Source organism: Syngnathus typhle, linkage group LG6 (assembly GCF_033458585.1).
Source record: "Syngnathus typhle isolate RoL2023-S1 ecotype Sweden linkage group LG6, RoL_Styp_1.0, whole genome shotgun sequence".
Classification (NCBI taxonomy): domain Eukaryota; kingdom Metazoa; phylum Chordata; class Actinopteri; order Syngnathiformes; family Syngnathidae; genus Syngnathus; species Syngnathus typhle.
The window spans coordinates 16852835-16870531 of NC_083743.1; the positions used below are offsets into that span (position 1 = coordinate 16852835).

The 17697-nt window shown below is 39.8% G+C and overlaps 1 protein-coding gene across 20 annotated transcripts in view; it reads left to right on the forward strand.

Moving 5' to 3' along the window:
• myo18ab (myosin XVIIIA b) overlaps positions 1 to 17697 on the forward strand; it is a 212181-nt gene that overhangs the window by 23919 nt on the left and 170565 nt on the right. For 4 of the 20 annotated variants that reach the window (XM_061280038.1, XM_061280041.1, XM_061280035.1 and 1 more), the window contains exons 1-4: positions 10337 to 10496; positions 13994 to 14053; positions 14461 to 14495; positions 14707 to 15846. The exons of 5 other annotated variants lie outside the window; for them this stretch is intronic. In XM_061280038.1, coding sequence (XP_061136022.1) covers positions 14017 to 14053; positions 14461 to 14495; positions 14707 to 15846 — 1212 coding nt within the window. In that variant the 5' untranslated portion in view covers positions 10337 to 10496; positions 13994 to 14016. Of the gene's footprint in view, positions 1 to 9155; positions 9315 to 10309; positions 10497 to 13993; positions 14054 to 14460; positions 14496 to 14706; positions 15847 to 17697 lie in introns of those variants that run through there. 11 more of the 20 variants (XM_061280029.1, XM_061280028.1, XM_061280040.1 and 8 more) reach the window with 9 other exon arrangements.

Below are 17697 nucleotides of genomic sequence, written 5' to 3' on the forward strand. Positions count from 1 at the left end.
CAATTTCCCATGAGCCTCAGCTCGCAATCTCCCATGAGCCTCAGCAAAGTGTAAACAATCGCGTTTCTCAAACGATCTCCTATAAAATGATCAGAACTGACTAAAGTTCGATCTAACGCATTGGTACTACTTACCTATGTTTCCCTTCCATATCGATCCATAGATTTACTCGAAACATTAACAGAGCAGCCTCCTGATCGCGGTGGTGCCTTTATGGGCAGTCGGAGAAATCAACGCCAACAAAAAAAATACATCCAGCCTAGTTAAGACCATACCAAAGACTATAGAAATGGGACCCATTGCCTCCCTGCTTGGCACTCAGCATTAAGGGTTGGAATTGGGGGGTTAGATCACCAAATGATTCCCGAGCGCGGCGCCGCTGCTGCTCACTGCTCCCCTCTCCCCCAGGGGATGGATCAAAATCACACGGGGATGGGTCAAATGCAGAGGACAAATTTCACCACACCCAGATACGTGTGTGACGATCATTGGGACTTATAAAAACTAAAAAAAAAAAAAAAATTCGGGTGCGTATTATACATGGGTACAGGCTTTTTTCCAGCATTGAGATGCCATTTTTAGGGTGCGTATTATACATGGGGGCGCATTATACATAGAAAAAAACGGTAGGTCATCATCATCATCATCATTGAATGGGATGCCACTATGCACCCTGAATTCCTTTTCAAATCTTAAGCGAAAATCATCAGTATCCTCCCCAGGCTTCTGTTTACCGTTTTTTTCCGTGTATAGTGCGCAAAATTTTACTAATTTATTGTCCTAAAATCCGGGGTGCGCATTATACATGGGTACAAAAAAAAAAAAAAAAAAAGAAATTTTTTTTTTTAATTTTTTTTTTTTTTTTTTTAAGTCCCAATGATCGTCACACACGCAGGGAGGCAATGGGTCCCATTTTTATAGTCTTTGGTATGGTCTTAACTAGGCTGGATGTAATTTTTTTTGTTGGCGTTGATTTCTCCGACTGCCCATAAACGCACCACCGCGCTTCGTGCGCGCACGGGACAGCAAACGAGCAGGTGATCGAGCAAGCGTCTGATACGAGAGCATTGCGGTCGCATGGAGCGTGTTTGAAGTGAACAGCAGAGAAGAAAGGCAAAGTGTTGTGAAATAAAATGCACAGAACGGATGCGCAAGACACGGCAGCTATATAAAGAGCGAGAGTTGTTTTCTTCCTATTCGTTTCAATTCACAGTTTAATTAGCAGTTTCAATCAGCAAATAACAAAATGCGTATTACAGGTAATATTTTATTTCACAACACTTTGCCTTGTTCCTTTGGTCTCTGCTGTTCATCCTAAAACACAAAGGCGCTCTTTAAGCAATGCGACAGTGCGCACTGAGGTCCACTTAAATTTTAGAAAGTACATCAGGACTATAAAAATATCTTCTAAATTTCAGCGACGGCTCTGTCACAATAATCGACCAGCCCGGTGCAGTTGGGCGGTCGGCGGCGCGCTACGATTGAGCGTTCTCTCGCGCGCTCTCTCTCTCGCTCTCTCTCGCTCTCGCACACACGCAAACCGGATATCATACGGAGGCCGCCATTACAGATGCGCAGAACGGATGAGCAAGACACGTCAGCTATATAAAGAGCGAGAGTTCAGTTCTCTACCTAAATCCGTATTACAGGTAATATTTTATTTCACAACACTTTGCCTTGTTCCTTTCTTCTCTGCTGTTCACTTCAAACACGCTCCATGCGCACGGAGCGCGGTGGTGCGTTTACGGGCAGTCGGAGAAATCAACGCCAACAAAAAAAATTACATCCAGCCTAGTTAAGACCATACCAAAGACTATAAAAATGGGACCCATTGCCTCCCTGCGTGTGTGACGATCATTGGGATTTAAAAAAAAAAAATAATATTTTTTTTTTTAAAAAAAATTCATAAAAATTGGGTGCGTATTATACATGGGTACAAGCTTTTTTCCAGCATCAGCATGCCATTTTTAGGGGTGCGTACTATACATGGGGGCGCACTATACACGGAAAAAAACGGTAATTCCTGCCAAATTACCATAATTCGCTCATCTTCGAAATATAGTTCTCACCCTTTGCACAAAATCATTCCATTGTGCTGCATACTCCCCTACCAATTGATTCCCCTCAACGGGATAGGGAAAGGGCCCTTGATTATTTCTACCTGTATAATGACCTCTAACCTTTGCCCAGTCTTTTCCCAAAGAAGACATTGCAGATTCTCCTGCTTCATGCCCATTCAGTCTATAGCAGGGGTCACCAACTCTGGTCCTCAAGGGCGCCAATCCAGCCGGTTTTAGGTGCAGCCCTACAACAACACACCTGATTCAAATGAACAGCTCATCGGCAAGCTCTATTAAGGCTGATAGCGATCCTGATTATTTGAATCAGGTGTGTTGTTGTAGGGCTGCACCTAAAACAGGCTGGATTGGCGCCCTTGAGGACCGGAGTTGGTGACCCCTGGTCTATAGGAATGTATGATTCCAGCCATGTCTTCTGCCCTATTTATCTGGGTCTTCAGCAACAGGGGTAACCCCTTCAACTGCTTTTCTTGCCTCTTCCAAAGTCCATGGCCAAAAAACATACGTATGTGGAGATTGGCCTTCCCCTACAATAGGGTTTGGCACCTGGATCATTGGGCACACATCAACATTGTCCAAATTTTGGGAAAATCTAGCAGCAGTGGTCAAACCTCTTGTTTGTACAGGACTTCTAATAATGTGACCCTGATTTTCTTTTCTGTTATATGGGGGAGGGTGCAGGTCTGTTAAACTTGGATACAAGTTTTGCATACAGGCGGAAGGTCCCCCTTGCTCCTCTGCCTGAGCTGCGGCTGGAGCCGTGGCCGGGACAGTGCACCTGCGCACTGTGGCCTCATTGTCTTCCGGCCTGACAAACATAGTCGCAACCTCATCACTTTTCAACTTTCCATCTTTTGTCTTTAAGATTTGTTCTCTTCTCTCTTGTGAAGCATTCAACCACATTCTAGCACAAATCAATTCTCTCTCTTTTCTTTTCTTTTTCAGTCCCTTTGACTTCCTATTCACACTCTCCTCCAAAACATCAACCACTATCTCAACTTTCCTTCTACTCCATACTTTTTCTTCCACTTCAGCATGTATTGCATACAATTAAGAAGTTTACTCACCATGTACTTCTCATCTCCTTCAAGAGCTAGGGCTTTACCGGTTTTACTTCCCATCTTAATTTGGTATTTTAGGTTTATACAATTTTTGTTTTCTTTACTTTGAGGATCCTCAATGCAGGTTTAAATTGACCTTCCACCAAATTCTCTTTGCAGTCAATTTATCCTACGAGTCGCACTCTCAACCACACAAACTCCAGCGCTTTTTATTGTTAGGCCTATCCAGGACGGGTGTAAAACCCTCCAACACAGCTTGGAAAAACGGACAAAAAAAGAATCTACGCCCTTCTTTAATTAGGAAAAAGAAGCTCTATCTTTTCTTAGCCCGTTCCTTCCACTGGGAACCCAAGCTGTTCTTTGGCCGGAAAAACGTACAAAGAAAAATTTACACTCTTCTTTTATTAACAAAAAAGAAGCTCCGTGTTTCTTAGCACGTTCCTTCCACTGGGACTCTAACCCAAGCCAGATCCCTCAGCTTGGAAAAACAGACAAAGAAGAATCTACGCACTTCTTCGATGAACGAAAAAGAAGCTCTCCTTTTCCTAGCCTGTTTCTTCCCCTGGGACGAACCCAAGCTATATCCCGTGCACTTCTACCTTTTACACGTTTCACACAGCTCAAACACACCACTTTTGGGCGTTAACTTACTTGTCCCCTGGTTCGTTGCACTGCCGGATCCCGTCAATCCACCTCTGTCAGACGAAGGCAGACCTAAGACGCTGGCCCAGCGAAGAATTTCCTTCCCAGGTCTTTCTTTATCAGGTCCTCCTAATGGACGCTGGCCCGTCGACGGTGTACAGCGTGTCGTCCTCCGTCAGCCAGATGGCGGGTATGAGGGTCCCGGGTTTCGGCACCAAAATGTTAGGGTGCTGCTCACTCTAACCTATTTTGCAAGAACCACACTGGAGACAAGTTAGTCGTTTTAGACACTTGCAGGTGGAGAGTTCATTCGTCGCTGTGCATACAGCAGTGTTCGAATGAGATCCGACTCAGGCCTCATCAGGTGCATATTTATTGAGAGAAACAGAGTGGGGTTGAAAGTGGGGGTGTGGGAAGACAGGATGGGGTGAAGATGGGGTTCACGACGTTGTGTAAACAAACCAACTTTGATTGCTTCCTCTGCTAGTCAATCAGTTGAAAAGATCTTAGCACTTTGTTCTACTACTTTTGTTAAGACAGGACAAGCTAGGTAAATTATTACAGGTTACATTCCAACATAATCACACAATGAAGATATTCTGTAAACCCTAACAATATTTATGATAGTAAATATAATAAAGTCCTGGACTGTCCCCTGGACTTCATTGAGGATGTTGGACATTGTGGGTGAGAGGAGGACGTTGATTAAGCTTAAATCCATCATGGACAACACCTCTCACTCCCTCCATGAGAATGTGCGGTCCCTGAGCAGCTCCTTTAGCGGCAGACTTTTCCACCCTCGGTGTAGGAAGGAACTGTTCCGAAAAGAGGTCCTTCATTCCCTCTGCTGTCAGACTTTACAACATGCATGCCAGCTGATAAAATGAATGTGTTTCATCTCTACTAGCAGCACTTGTGTTTGTCCTTGTCTGTTATTTACCCTTTTTTGTAATTCCGGCAATTCTGTAATTCTGTTTTATTCTTGCACTCGTATTATTCTTGCACTCATATGCGCTGCTGTGACAAGTGAATTTCCCCGCTGTGGGATGAGTAAAGTTCTTTCAATCAATATCTGCATAGTGTAGGCACTGCTTTCATCTTGTATTACATTGAGTGCCAGATTTACATGATAAACACTACAAATCTATTTAAACTGCTTTCTGCTTAGCATCAGTAGCTAAACTGAGAAAGCCAGTACAGTCAGTTCACAACAACAATCTGCAAAATACACAAAATAATAAATATAATAAAATCATCAATGTAACAGACCCCTGATAGGTGAACTACGTTTTTTTGATGCTACCATTTTTGGGGCATTAGTAAGCAATTCAAAACGTATGTATTTTTCAGGGTCAACTACTCACTGATTTTTGCTATTTGCTGCAGGGGTTGGTCGCTCTCCCCAGCAAAAAGCGCCATCTCAACATACTCAAAATGTGTGTGTTGGGTTCACAACATTTATCTGAACAGAATATGTCTTCGATGGCAAGCGACTTCTGCAGAAGGGCACAACCCCAGACACACAGCGAGTGTGGCTGAGATCCGCGCCTTCCCTCAGTTTGGTCGTGCCTTTTATTGAGGAACAAACAATGGGGCAAGTGTACATGAATGCATAGCTTCTCTAGACAGGAAGGACATTCCACAGCACAACAGGATACTATCTCGGACAGAAGCAGTATGGCTGACTTTCATGACTTTAGCTAGACGAAAGACGTAGTCTTAGTGCCTATGGGACGGATACCCCTGTGGCGGTCTCATGACCTCCACTTAAATAGGACGTTTGTCTGCTTCAACTATCGCATGACAACCTCATGTCCTGTTTATGGATAGCTAACAATAGGGCTTATTGTATAGCGCGACTCGTGACTCCAAACATAAGTTCCTTAGCCAGCCATATGCTCCCAAGTCAACATCACGAGGTCAAAATGTCACATCCTGTAGAAGATCTTGCACACATAAGTAGATACATAGAATCCAATGATAAAAAGTATATTTTTCCCAACAGTGTGTGTTTCTTTGTTGGAGCAGGGCATCTTAACCAACAACTTTAATCACGTCACGTTTTTTCTGGTCTCTGGGTTGGTCAACTTTAGACTGTAAATAGTTCTTGGTGAAGACCTACCTTTTCACACTGCACTGTGAATGTTACTTGTTGTGTTGGTTAAAATTAGCTAACTTATTTTTTAGTTAAACCTTGATGGTGATAGAATATTTTGCATGAGGTATGATAATCATGTATTTTTTAGTTTGTAGTAAATATGCAGTTATTTGGTTTTCTATGACACCGTCATAATGTAAACTGGACTTTGTTCTAAAGACTGTGTGCTTGCATTGGTGTTTTATGTCCATGTGGCAACATGCACTCTGTCTGACCTACATGTGCCAATCAGCTACAGAACTGAGGCATGGAAAAGCACACACACACTTAACCGGTGTCCATGAACACACTAAAAAATGCATGAAAATTTCACATCACAATTGACACTCCCGAAATTATGATGTTGTCAGTGTTATCATATTTCAGAATTAAATTTAAACTAAAAGATTATAATAGAGCTGTCAATAATAAATATTTATAGAATTTATGGTTCTTTTTTTCAGTGGTTAATTTACACATTTTTCCCTATAGCCCTTGATTAGAGGTATACTGTATACAACCTGTATTTTGAGTACAAACTAATTTTCACAAACAAATCCACACACTATCAAATTACCCAAATGCACCCGTACCTGATTTGATGGCGCAGGTTTGAGACACAAAGGTTTATGCAAGACAATGATTAATCTTTGGGTTCTTTACATAGCAACTTTTTGGGAGCCTGAAAATGTGTTTGGAAGGGGAATCCCCTAAACTACATCTACATTGAAGATTGGTTATCTAACTCACATATGTTTCGGTATGTTCTTTTCCCCAAACTAAATACTACCTATTTCACATTCCAATTTACTCTGCGTAACTGATCAAAGCTTGCTTTGATGTGTTCTCTCTGGATACAACTAACACAATCTAAAATTGAAATTTTTTATAATTTTTTCTTTTGCGTGAAAAGTTGGTGATACTGGTGCCCTCAGAAAACTTCATTGTTTACAGCACAGATTGCGAATATGGTGTGACACTGCCTTCTAATACTGGCTTTGGTAGCACACACTGGAAACTTCTGTATGTGCTTCTGTAATTTCAATAAGTAATGTCATACATGACGTAACATTTGTACCCTGTACATTGATACGTCACTGCAGAGCTTTGTCCCTCAAGATGCCCCGTCCTTTTCTTCAAACTATCATTCACCCACTGTTTCCGGCTTAGACCCAGAGCAACACCCACTCCTTCTGTCATATTGATTTCATTTTTTTGGTGCATTTCTAACCCTATTGTAGTGTACAAGTACATTTGCAGTCCACCTTTAACACAGCCTTAGTCCCCACTGAAGCCCATGGCAACTGGTGGGAAAGAATGGAGGCTTTGTGTGGTTTAAGGCAGTGGTCCCCAACCTTTTTTACGCCACGGACCGGTTACGTGTCAGAAATATTTTCGCGGACCGGTCTTTCTATAAATAATACATTTATATAAATAAATGATACATTTATAATAATTATATAAATACGAATGAAATGAATAAAATGATACGACTGGCATTAAAACAAGTATAAACAACATCAAAATAAAACTCACCTTTACGTTGAATTAGTGGGAGCACTGATCTTGTTTCTCAGAAGTTCTGAGAAAGTGTTCTGAGCCGGCGTAATCCGAGACGATGACACCCGAAATGATTAAGGTTTGTCTTTTAATACAGGACGCTTGGTCTCCATGTGTCGAAGCATTGCCTTGTTAGCTGGCCTGTCGCCGCCACATAGAGTGGGCTTACTTGGCTCGTCAGTCACCTGTGGCGATAAATGCATATTTTAAGTTGGACTCCAGAAATGTTCTTTTAAATGCAGCTTTCCTTTTCTTAGAAGTCGTACCCTCTTCTTCTTCCGTCTCATTGGGCTTTTTCCGAAACATCTCTGTTTCTTGCTCATTTTTGCTAGCTTCGCGGGCTCTACTAGGGTGACATGTCAAGTGACCGGGACGAACGTCTTGACCTGAATTAACCTGTGTCACGAGATACAGCTGCACCAACGGATGGAATTGGGAGAGAATCGCTACATTTTTCAGAATAAATTCTTAATCATTTTTGCTAGCTTTGCGGGCTCGACTGAGGAAACATGTCACTTGACCGTTTTCTGTAATATTGGGATATGTGCTTTTATGTAGCTGGATGCCCCTTCAATTTTTTTTTTTTTTACCTCAAAGGACATACGTATGAAGTGAATAAACCTGAACACAGTTTATGTATGCTGGCTGATCGGCTGAAATTCTAAATTGGATTGCGCCTGGTTTAGATTCGCAGTTGGTTGTCCCTTGCAGAGATTTGCGCATTAAGCAAAGCAACACTTTTATTTGGCTGAAATCGTGACATATAAGTATGGTAGTATGAACACAAACAATGTATCCCTGTGCTCCTGCCGTAAATTCTGAAAATAATGGTCGATACATCAACATGATGATTCAAGACTTTAGGAATTGCACTGTTTGACAGATGGTATGAAAAACTACATGAATGGGACTGAGAGTAGTCACAGTAAAACGAAAAGAAAATGCATTCAATACTGCAGTCTAATTTGAATTTTTTTTTTTGTCAAGTTGTCATTTAGTCAGTGTTGTCGTTGGACAGTGTTGTTGACCCTTAAGATTGATTTTAGGAAAGAGGTGAGAAGGAACAAAGTATGAAGTCCAACTGAATGAGAAATCTGAGAAACAAAGTAATAAATTACAACATTACACAAGTTAATATGCTGATCATTTGAAACATTTACCTAAACTAATGTGGCCGAATTTCCATTACCATGTTGATTAAATAATAACTTAAATGAAAGATGTAATGCAGTCAAGTGCATATTAAAAAGCATAATGAAAGTTTGAGCTTTTTGCTGGATTTTTTTAAAATACTGTATTACATTTGGACACAGTACAAAATTCACTGTATGAAGAATTTTACTTTTTAACATAATTATCTTATTGGTATCCTGCCTATCCTATTCCAAGTAGAAAAAAATAACCAATGAAAAATATGTGGACATTGTGGCAGAACAATAATTCACTACACCCCAGTTCAATTCAAAAGCAATTTTTGACAGTCTTGTAATTTGGGTGGTCACTATCAATTAGTTTTTAGAATCAACATGCTTCAAGTCAAGAATCACTTGTCACAAGATGCTGAAATATGGTGAGGGAATAGAATTTATTATTAATTATTAACTTAGTTGCACTTCTCTTTTTATTTTGCAAGTTTGCTTCTTTTAACCAGGGGCCCCTTTCTCTCTGCATTAAAATTTCAAACAGGAAGACGATGTTACCGCACACCAACATTCTTTAGGGCAGAATACAACTGCCTTGTGAATCTGATGTCTTGGTTAACCAGAGAGATAATGAAACAGAGAAAAGCATTTGGATTTTGGAGTTCACAACATGATGATTGAACAGATTGTAAAGGTATGGCACATGTATTTATCTTTTTTGTAAGAAAAGGAGAAAAACAGGAAGGCAAGTAAAGGGGAGCTTTATTATACAGCACATTTCACACACAAGGTAATGCAATGAGCTTTGCATAATTAAAAGTCAATAAAAAGCATTTATAATTGTTGTGCTCTCAAGTTAGCCCTTGCCACTTCAATTCCTTTCAAACAGCGCATATTCCACCAAAACCTTTTTTTAAGACCGGGTATTTTAAATGGTATTTTTCCACTGGAAACGTGTATGTTTATATTTTTAGTCTTTTATACATTTAATAATATAAAAATGTTTTACATATAAATGGAGATTTCATCTGGCATTTTAAAAACGTTGTTGTTGGAGTCTGGTGGCTGATGTACTGGAGCTCTGGTGACGTTCTGTATGTTTTTTTTGACAAAACCCAAATATTCCCCGTAAAATATTCTGAATGTCAGATCCTACATATATTTTATAGGTCACCAATTTTGTTTTCACAGTAAACACACCACTTTTGTTTTTGCTCCCATTTTGTGTGAGCTAGACTGAAAGATCTAAAAAAAATTCTCCAAACACAAAAGGCCATTTCCCTCAAATCTGGTTCACAAATCTCACAAATTTGTGTTGGTGAGCATTTCCTTTTTGTCAAGATAATCAATTCCACCTCACAGGTGTGGCATATCAAAATGCCTATTAGACAGACAATAAAAGACACTCCAAACTACTGCGTTTTTGGACTTGGGTTTCATTGAGTTTAAATACTGACTTTGGCCTCAACGAAGCCTCCATGACGGCAATTAACCCACTGACCTCATCATTCTAACAAGAGAGTATTTTACCTAAGCACACTTGCATGCTCAGAAGCAGTTGAGTTGACATCAGTTGTAGTGTGTGGTGTGTCCAACTGCCAAGTAGACTGTGTGGGTGTTGGGTGGCTCATAGCAGACGCGCTCTGACTGAAGAGAAGAGGATCCTATTTTTACCCCTTCACAGCACCCTCATATCACAACAGCTGTCCCGAAATCTCCTGTCTGTCCGGGTTCAGGAATAGCCTATCAACGCTCTTACCTTCTCCAGTCATGCATGCTCTCTCTGCGCTCCGACAAGTTGCTTGCTCCAAGTTTATAAAGTTTAACTAGTTTTCAATCTGACAAAACTGGATCTAAGGAATTGCTTCAAAAGCAGGTAACGTTTTGGGAAATTTGTTTAAAAGGGCCAGGTCTCCAGAAAAGAACGTCAACTCTGGTAACACTATTTTTAGAATATTTAGTTGTTGTCTGCTCATATGGCTTTTCATTCTGAAAGAAGCGTTTAACACCAACAGACATTTTTCTCTTCCCATTTGTATGTTAAAGCACAAGACTATAGTACACCTTTCCTGCTGCCATGAAATTCACAAGTTTCTATAGATAATGTGCTGCAAATTGCATTGAGAGATCTGGTAGTGATTTGTTTCTGTGAGATTGTAATGGGTAATTTGTACAACCCTTTCCAATAGTAATTTTATTATTGTAAAATGTACATTTTAAGGATTTTTTTTTAGTTTCTGATGAATTTTAGTTCAAGTAATTAATTCTATGCTATAGTTTTTTGAAATAACAATGGATTGAGCAGACTTTTCTGTTTGGGTGGGTACACAGTTGAAGTACCTATCTTTACTACCGTAATTTTTGGACTATAAATCGCGTTTTTTTTCATAGTTTGGGTGGGGGGGCGACTTATAATAAGGAGCGACTTATATGTGTTTTTTTTTCAAAAATGTTCCCAAAAAAAAAAGTGAAACCGCGATGTAGCAAGGGATTACTGTAATTTGAATTTCAAATGACGTCAGCAACGCGGCGTGGCGCGGCGGTTGTTTACATAAAGGACAAAGATTGATCACGGGATGACTAAGATGAGGAAGGGCCCCACGTACTACCGGCATCATTAGCGGCTTTGTTTCTAAGTGACACGGCGGACGAAGAGTTTGAAAGATTTGAGGATTTGGAGTGACACAGAAGGTTTAAAGAACTTGTATGGCTTTTACACACACCCGGTCCTACTCTACGGAGCTCTCTTTCACCTCCGTGGATTGAAGTCGGGGGCCGGCGCTCGGCCGGGTGGCTGTCCAAGGACGGTGGATGGGGCTCGGACATGGCTTTTACGCACGCCCGGTCCTACTCTACTGAGCTCTCTTTCACCTCCGTGGATGGAAGTCGAGGGCCGGCGCTCGGCCGGTTGGCTGTCCGGGGACGGTGGATGGGGCTCGGTCATGGCTTTTGAGCACGCCCGGTCCTATTCAATGGATCTCTCTTCCACCTTTGTGGCTGGAAGTCCACCCCGCCACACGCCTGGAAGTTTTGTTAAATAAAGAGCCGTTTACCAAACCCACGTCTTTCCTTGTACTTTATTAAGGCTACAATATAGTTATATACTAGATCTGTGGAATAACAACGAGGCTGACGTCAGGGCTCACGCGCGGCGTTGTTGACAAAGGACGAGGAATTTGATCGATGGATTTCAAGAGTTTTTTTTTTTTTTTTTTTAAATTTAATGATTTAGAGTGCACAGATGGTTTGATAATATTATTGCTTATATAATAGTTATTTGATTTCTAATTTATATATTGTTATATGGGCCTGTGGAATATTTTGAAGTGCAAGCGCCGTCAGCGGCGCGCACCCATTGTTGACAAAGGACGATCGACGGATTTAATGAATTGGAGTGACTCAGATGGTTTTATAAACGTGTTATTTCTGTAATAGTTTTTTTTTTTAAATAACTCTGAATGTTACGTCAGGGTCGTTCTCAGCTCTTTGTTTGTGTTTATGTCACATTAGCATACCGTATCGTTTAGCCTGTTGTTGCTCGTCCATGACTGTTCTTGGTGTTGGATTTTGTCGAATAAATTGCTCCCCAAAATGCGACTTATAGTCCGGAGTGATTTATATATGTTTTTTTTCCCTTTTTTGGGCATTTTATGGCTGATGCGACTTGTACTTCGGACCGATTTATAGTCCAAAAATTACGGTATTACTATTTTTTTGTCAGCTATATATTATCTTGACGTTGGTATTGGGGTGCACTATAGCATGACCCAGTATTGATATTATGACATATTTAGGCATGTCAACATTGAGTCAACACGAAACAGCTGCTTGTATGTTACAGCAGTGATTCCCAACCAGTGTGCTGTGAGGGATCAGTGTGCTGTGAGAAATTACCCAGTGTCAATTATTAAGACAAAAAAAGGTATTTACTTTCCATCAGGGGTGTACCGATACAGTTTTTGACCAATGACACATGCTTCAATATCAGAGCCTAGCGACACACTGTATGGCTTTTTTTATACGATTTGATACGGTAAAAGCAATTTCTATACGATATTTCAATATTTTGAAATAGTAACAATTAGGGGTGTAAATCGCGGGTTTTGTCACGATACGATATCATATCGATACAAAGAACTACGATACGATATTTGCCGATATCTTAAAGCCTGCTGCGATTCATTCACGATATATCGCGATATAGTGCTCTATGATCGATTTTTTTTTTTTTTTTTTTAATAAAAAATATAGAACAATATCCTGATTTATAACAATTCATACGCAAAATCAACAAGGTACTGCAAACTCTTTATTTAGGAAATTACAAGAATTTTGCAGTATACAAAGTGCTTATTTTAACACTGAACTTTGCTGTCGTGTTTTTTCTTTAAATGTGCGGCGAGATTTGTGCTCCCTTAATATTTGTTTACCGCATGGCAGGATTTACAAACTGCACGTGTCTTGTCCGTTGAGCCATCTTTTCTTTGGAATCCAAAGTGCTTCCAAACTAATGATTTGAAGCCTAAAGGGGAGCAAATTTCCTCGTCTTTTTGGACACTAGCCATAGCACCAGCCCAGGAGCAGCGTACTAGTTGTCGACTCCCCTTTCACGTGCCTGCTCTGCTCACAACACAACAACGCCGGGCGCACTGCTCCCGGAAAGAGGAAGCGAGCAACAATGAACTGGATTTCAAAATAAAGTCGCGTCTAATGTCCGAGGTCAAACACGGCGATATAAATCGATGTTTAAGTTTAGCATCGATGCCAATAAATCGTAGAGCATTATATCGATTAATCGATGTGTATCGATGTATCGTTACACCCTAGTAACAATGGCTTTTCTTTAATTAAATCTATACTAATTAAAAGTAACGCTAAATTATATATTTTTATAGGATTGTTTTTTAATCAAGTTCATCTTTACTGTTTCCAAAATGTAGAAAAACAGCATTGATATTACAACTAGCTAGTCCTCTTAAAATTCTAGCACAAAGTGCAACAGAAACAGATCATTCTATATTTAAATGCAAACTTTCTTCATCAGAACATTGCTGTTTGGTACATTGAATGAGTATTTTGATGGATGGTTGAGATGTCCTATTGTGTGAGTGGTCATTGCTAGCACCATTTATTTGTCTAGTTAGGAAGTTAGGTAGTTAAGTAGTTACAGTCAACAACAATTGCTGAGTATTGTTTAATTTCCATTGCCAGCATTGCAGTGTCACCTATTCTAAAGGCATCACTCACTTTGGGAAGGTTGAGGTGTTCAATAATTGTGCGCTGATGTTTTTTTTGTCAGGGATAAAATCTATCAATTATGTGTTGCAGAGTTACTCATTTAGTTTAATTCTCACATTCTTCCTAACTCCACAGCCCATTACAGCAGATCAGCCAAAATGGCATTCTCATCTCGTTTTTCCTTCTGGGAGCAAAAGGGAAGTCTCGCTTGGAAATTTTGCAAATAAACCTAACCAAGCATGGCGTTTTGAATTAACACACTGTCACATTTTGCCACTGTGTGTCAGACAGTCAGAGATTCTTAGAGTCTATGCTTATTTTATTCATTTATTTATAGTTAAGATTCAAGAGTTTTTTATTTGCCATGTTTGAGCGTGCCAAACAAGGAATTTGATTTCGGTAAAATTTGTTTTTAAATTTGTAATTTGTAAAATTAATTGTATTTCAGTAGTGCACAAATAAGTTTGGGTGATAAAAATTGCCTGAGTTCTCTTGAAGAACAATCAAGATGATGCACGTTTTGTGGTTTGCATGGGTTGGTGGACAATGCTTTATGTCAAGTAGAAACACTTTTATATGCTGTCATTTGTATTGAAATATTTAGGTCAAAGAGGAAAACAAGCCAGACAGCAAAAATGTGAGTGATTTTCTTTTGATAGTAAGATACATTAGTAGTCAAGCAAGGTGTGTGTTAGGTTTATGATTTAAGATTGATCACCAGTAACAATAATAATAATAATAATAATTTAGCATTAAATTTTCTCTTTTAAAGTAAAATAGATGATTGACATTGTATGATTACTACATCATACTGGATCTTCCTTCTCCCCTTTTTCGTCTGTGAGTAGTCAGATACTAGTGACGGGCTGTCCAATCGAGCCAAGTCTGTTCCTGCTCTTGACACTGGAAGGGGGATATACCGGGCATTGAGCCCCCCAGCTGTTGCATCTTCAGACGTGGTTGGTCGAGTCAGGAGTCCCTCGCCACCTAGAGTCAGAACACCTGTTAAAGTGCCAGAACGTTTCAAAAGCCCTGAGCCATCATCGTCACCATCATCAAAGATGGCAGAGCGGTTCAGGAGACCTGAAGCAAGACATAATTCTGTGTCCCCAAACCTGATTACAAATGGTAAGCGAGAACAAAATGATGTTGCACCATGTGTGAGCTTGCCGGACTCTACAGATGATCAAGGTCTGACTCGCAAGAAAGTAGTGAAAGTAGTACGTCGTGTTGTAAGGAAAGTCCTGCCCTCGGAGGTAGAAGAAACTGCGCCAACACGTGCATCAGAAATTCCAGAAGTAACCAGAAATGGTACTGCTCCAACTTCTGTGTCCAAGGGCCCACTGATGTCTGCATTCTCTTTTAAACACGAAACAATCAAAACAGAAGACAAAGAAGACATTTCTCGAGGATCAACCGACTTGATGATGAGAGGCAGGACAAGAGAACCTCGATCGAGAATACGTAAAGGTGACCATGCAGAAACAAAAGAACTGGATAATAAAATTGATAATAAGGAGAAAAAGCAAGTTGAGACCAACAAAGAGATGAAAGAGGATACAGTCTCCCAAAGGTCTCAAGAGGACAATTTATGTCCTCCTGTACAATCACCAGTAATCCCTGTGACTGAAAAAGGCGCACCTTCAAATAAATCAATTCCATCGTCACATTTTACCAAGTCCTCCCATTCCAGAGCGACATCTTTGCCACAGGTCTTTGGCTTCGTCCCAGCACCCAAGCCTACGTCTTTGCGTCCACCTCCAGGCTTTATACCTGTTACTAGACCAACAGCCTCTAAAAAATCCATCTCTACGAATGCAGAAATTGCAGCAGTTCCAAAAAAGACCTCACTTCATCCATCATGTCATCATGTCTCAAGCAATCAGCATCCTGAAGTGAACCATCCTCATCAAAGTGTCAGCTCTCGCCCTATGCCTTCTGCACCAGAAGTCAGTCCCACTCATCAGCCAGCTGTCGGAAAACAAGAGGTATTGTTTTATTACGATGATCTTCAGAATAAAAAATAAAAATAGAAAATTACAATTTTAAAGGGAAAGTAAACCCCAATATATTTTTACAATATGTTGATCTGCCCACTCTTGTCTAATTACGGCCTTCTGATTTATCTTGTGTTTGTAGAATGAGGTAAGTGGCAAAATTCACCCATTTTTATCCATCTCAGGAGCGGCCATTTTGCCACTTGCTGTTGACTGAAAATTAGATCATGGTTACCAGCCTCTGGTCAGAACCCATCACAGGTCACTGGATTTCTGAAGCTGAGCCATTATTGGGTGTGACCTGAGACCTGGCTACTGTGATGACATTTTCAGTCGACAGCAAATAGCAAAATGGCCACCCCCTGAGATGGATAAAAACTGGTGGATTTTGCCTGTTAAGTTCATATTCTACAATCGAAACATAATCAGAACACTGTGTTTTGACACGTTGGGATGCACAGAACATTGTTAAAAGAAAAATTTGGGGTTCCTCTTGCAGTGATAACTCCTGAATTTCTAAAACCTCCATACGTAATTCTTTAAAACATGGGACTTTTGCAGTCAATAACCTGAGCTCCCTGAAGATACTTTGCCAGGCCTCAGCTGCAGTCAGCTTCAGTTGTGACTTGGTGCTTGTTTGAAGTATCGGATCAATTCCGAAACTCACACGTAGCCTTTAAAGTACAGCAAGTACTGGTGTAATGAGCTTGTGTGAATTGTTGACGTTAAACATCTATGTGCAGATTTCTTGTTCTCCAATCAGTGTACAGTGCATTGCAGTAATCAAACCTGGATAAAAGATAAGCATGGATGACATATTTTAGGTCTGACTAATAGAGGTACGGTTTCAATTACTAATGCTTAATACCACCAATTCCTTTTCTCAGAGTCAGCTTTATTGTCAATTCCTTCATGCCAAGACATGATCTGGTACCGAGTAGATTTCAAGATAGTTTCAGCTATGCCGGTCCGTTATAGCTATTTTGTGGAAGCATTCCTATACCCATTTTGAATGATGAATTTTTCTTCTCTTTTTTTTTTTTTTTTTTTTTTTAGGAAACTTTACCTGTTTTTAGCTCATTTATTCCTATGTAAACCTCACATGACTAAAGCAAAAAAATTGTTGCATTGGACAATGGTCGGAAGGAATTCTGGACCACGTTCGTTTTCCACCGTGCACTGTGATTTTTTACATCGTGTGTTCGATAAAAACTTGAAAACGTACCGTAAATGTTTTATGGCATTAATTTAAGCAGACAGTGTTTGTTGTTGGGACTTAAATTAGAACAGATCACATTTCATGAGTAATAATGATAATGATAATAATAATAATAATACATTTTATTTATAAGGCGCCTTTCAAGCCACCCAAGGTCGCCGTACAACATAAAATAGCATATACACTTGAAATTAAAATAAAAACATAAAAAATGACTGGAGAGAAGAAGAATACATCACACAGTTTGCACTTTTCATAAAATTATTTTGTGCTCCATAAAAGCAACAAAACTTAAGTTAACAACAAAAGCGAAACAACAAATCAAAGAGGATAAAAAAGCACAAGGCAATAAAATAAAAATTACACATTTCATGCAAACACTCAACTAAATCCAAATTCTTGGCAAAGTTTAATACCGTTTTTTTCCGTGTATAGTGCGCAAAATTTAACTAATTTATTGTCCTAAAATCTGGGGTGCGCAATATACATGGGTACAAAAAAAAAAATATATATATTTTTTTTTAATTTTTTTTTTTTTTTTTTTTTAAGTCCCAATGATCGTCACACACGCAGGGAGGCAATGGGTCCCATTTTTATAGTCTTTGGTATGGTCTTAACTAGGC